General features: G+C 56.2%; 1 protein-coding gene across 1 annotated transcript in view; it reads right to left on the bottom strand.

Annotated features, from left to right (window-relative positions):
- Positions 1–1,533: 1,533 nt before the first annotated feature.
- The window catches only part of LOC123076121 (arginine-glutamic acid dipeptide repeats protein), a 6,282-nt gene continuing 4,786 nt past the window's right edge, over positions 1,534–3,029 (bottom strand). The window contains exon 6 of the mRNA XM_044498533.1: positions 1,534–2,777. Within this exon, the coding sequence (XP_044354468.1) occupies positions 2,736–2,777 (42 nt within the window). The 3' untranslated portion in view covers positions 1,534–2,735. The remainder of the gene's footprint in view (positions 2,778–3,029) is intronic.

Raw genomic sequence — 3,029 nt, 5'->3', positions numbered from 1 at the left:
ACCCAGCTGCCCGCAGCCCACGCTGCTCAGGGCAACCGCTTGCAAACCACGAACGTCGCACCACATTCGGGGCCGCCACCCCGACGTAAAGTCAGATCGCCCCCTCTGGGGCGCATCGACCGAGCCGACACCCCTACCGCCCAAGCGGGACAAGGATGCCAACCAACCAATGTCGAGATAGAGCCCCACTACATAGAGCTACCACTCACATTGTTCCCGAGATCGCCATCTCGACGCACAATCAGAAACCACCCGGAGCCGCCGCTCCGATGTCCACTGTCCCCGACGATGAAGAGATCTGTGCAAACTGCAGTATGCTGACTCTCCAAGGCGATGCCTCAAAGAAGGAAACGACGTAGCCGCCGTCATCGCCCGCTTCGACCATCCGAAGCTAGGGATTTCTCCCAGAGAGTCGTGTAATGGAGCTCCACGACAACGCCTTCAAAAAGGAGAACGACGCCATGGCGCCGCCATTGCTGGCACCGACCCAAAGTCAGTGCTGGACTTTCGCCCGAAGCTCCTCCACACCTCCGAATCCGAGCATATCCGAAGCACTGCACAACACACAATCCCCATGATCGACGTCCACCGGCTCCACCTCGTGGTGCAGCTGCCGCCGCGTCGGAAGCCACAGCAGCACCTCATGCCGCGAGTGACGTGCCAGCGCACACGCCAGGGCTACCACCGGACGGGGATCCGATGGCAGAGCCAAATCCGGCCACCACCACGGCCAAACCGACGTGCCCCTCAGCCCGGGGGCGCCGCCCCGGCTTCCTTCACGCACCCCAAGCTCCGAGTGAGCAAAGCGGCGACGACCTGGCGCCGCCACACCGCACAAGGACCCGCGCAGCCGCGCACCAGAGGCGCCCGCCCGCAAAAACCGGATCGAGATCCAGCACGCCGCGCGAACGACGCATCCACCGCTGCGCCACCCAAGGCCCGCTCCCACCAGCCTCCATCGGCGCGCACTAGATCGTGGCCACCACCTCCCGGGGCCGCCGCCCCGGCATCCCGCGTCGGCGAGCCGCCGGCCACCACCCCAGAAGCACCCGACGACTCCCAGCGCCACCAACAGACCGGACCTCCCCTGGCACCTTCGGCAGCAGGGGGCCTGCCGCCACCGTGGCACACGGGCCGGCGGCGAGCGGAGAGGCGGAGGAGTGAGCTTTGGGAGGAGGCGGGTCGCCCCTGGTCTCGCCTGGGGCAGCGGCACGGAGGGGGGGGGGCTTTTTTTTGGTCTGCTTTGTATATAGCACGCATTAATATGACCAAACAGAATTAAAGAACAAATAAGAGAAGTAAGATAGCAAAAATCTGTAGGATGAATGAGATTGGCCCTCTAGGTAGCTTCCAACACATTGGCTCGTGCAGGAATTCTGGGCCGTCACACTTCTTGCCATGGCCTAGGGTCGGCCCTACTTTGGGCATCGCAACTTGTTGTGGGCCATCACACTCCTTGCCATCGCCCAGGGTACTTGTTCTAGGCCGTCACACTTTTTGCCATGGCCTAGGGTCAGCCCTGATGTAACTTCATTCAGCGTTCACGTGCAGCATCTATATATACCTCTAAATGGAGTACAAATAATTACATCTCTTGTTCTTTTGCCAAGAATGGCCAAACATCACCACCAGGCATCAATAAATAAATAATATACAACATATAGCATCGTGGGCTCCTCCACCTCCATTGGAGTTGCATCTCTTCCTTCTTTTGCCAACAATGGGCACATTGTGGGCTCCTCCACCTCCTTTGCCAAGAATGGGCAAACACCATGGATGGAATGGATGTACTCAGCAGCTGTTGTGGTGATAGATGGGCGCATGGACGCCCATCTCAAGCACCTTGCTCTGAAGAGACGCCTTTTATGGCTGCTGCCTGTCATGGGCTGCACCATGGCAAATGGTGCAGCCGCCCAAGCTTGATGAAGATTGTTGAGGGCACTGATGGATGGGCGCCTGAAGAGGCGCCCTTTATTGCTGCTGCCTGTCATGGGCTGCACCATGGCAAATGGTGCAGCTGCCCAAGCTTGATGAAGATTGTTGAGGGCACTGATGGATGGGCGCCTGAAGAGGCGCCCTTTATGGCTGCTGCCTGTCATGGGCTGCACCATGGCAAATGGTGCAGCTGCCCAAGCTTGATGAAGATTGTTGAGGGCACTGATGGATGGGCGCATGGGCACCCATCTCAAACACCTTGCTCTTCTGAAGAGGCGTCCTTTATGGCTGCTGCCTGTCATGGGCTGCACCATGGCAAATGGTGCGGCGGCCCAAGCTTGATGAAGATTGTTGAGGGCAGTGATGGATGGGCGCATGGACACCCATCTCAACCACCTTGCTCTGGAAAGGCACCCTTTGCTGCTGCCTGTCATGGGCTGGGCCATGGCAAAAGGTGCGGCAGCCTAGGACCCATCCATATTATTGAGTGGCACGTCCCCATTGGACCTTGACAAGTCTTATGGTGGCAAGCTTGTAGCAGCATGAGACAACAAGATGAGTGGAGGCACCACCTTCCTTGTAGATACATTATATTGATGACTTTCCTGCAATTTAGGAAGGCAAAGTTTCCGAACTAGTAAAAAGAGAGAAAACTAAAACTTGAGATCCAACCTGTGCACCTTACCGGTAGTGCTAGTGATGGTAAAGTTCAACCCATCAGCCCTTCAGAACCCTGTAAGGGCGGTGAGTGTGACAGCCTAGGGCCCATCCAAAATAAGGGCATGACTGAACAATCTTCATCAAGCTCCGCCACTGAGTGGTGGAACATGACTGAACATTAACTGCCCATAAGAAAGCCGCCGTGTTATTTGCAGAAGCAGATCGATGTAAGAACCGGAGCCTCACATGTGCTTGTTGATCCCTAATTTTGGATCTTGGTTTTTAATTCTGCTTGGTTTGCTTGGAACTAAAGGAGTTGTGCCCAGGATTGACTCTCGCGTACTTAGACCTGACACTAAAAGATGGATGTGGTAAGATGACATTCAATTTGTTTAGTGATGTACTCTTTCCGCAAAGTTGTTTGTTCTCTTTAT

The sequence above is a fragment of the Triticum aestivum genome, chromosome 3D (assembly GCF_018294505.1).
Source record: "Triticum aestivum cultivar Chinese Spring chromosome 3D, IWGSC CS RefSeq v2.1, whole genome shotgun sequence".
Taxonomy (NCBI): Eukaryota; Viridiplantae; Streptophyta; class Magnoliopsida; order Poales; family Poaceae; genus Triticum; species Triticum aestivum.
This window is presented reverse-complemented; position numbering and strand designations above follow the sequence as displayed.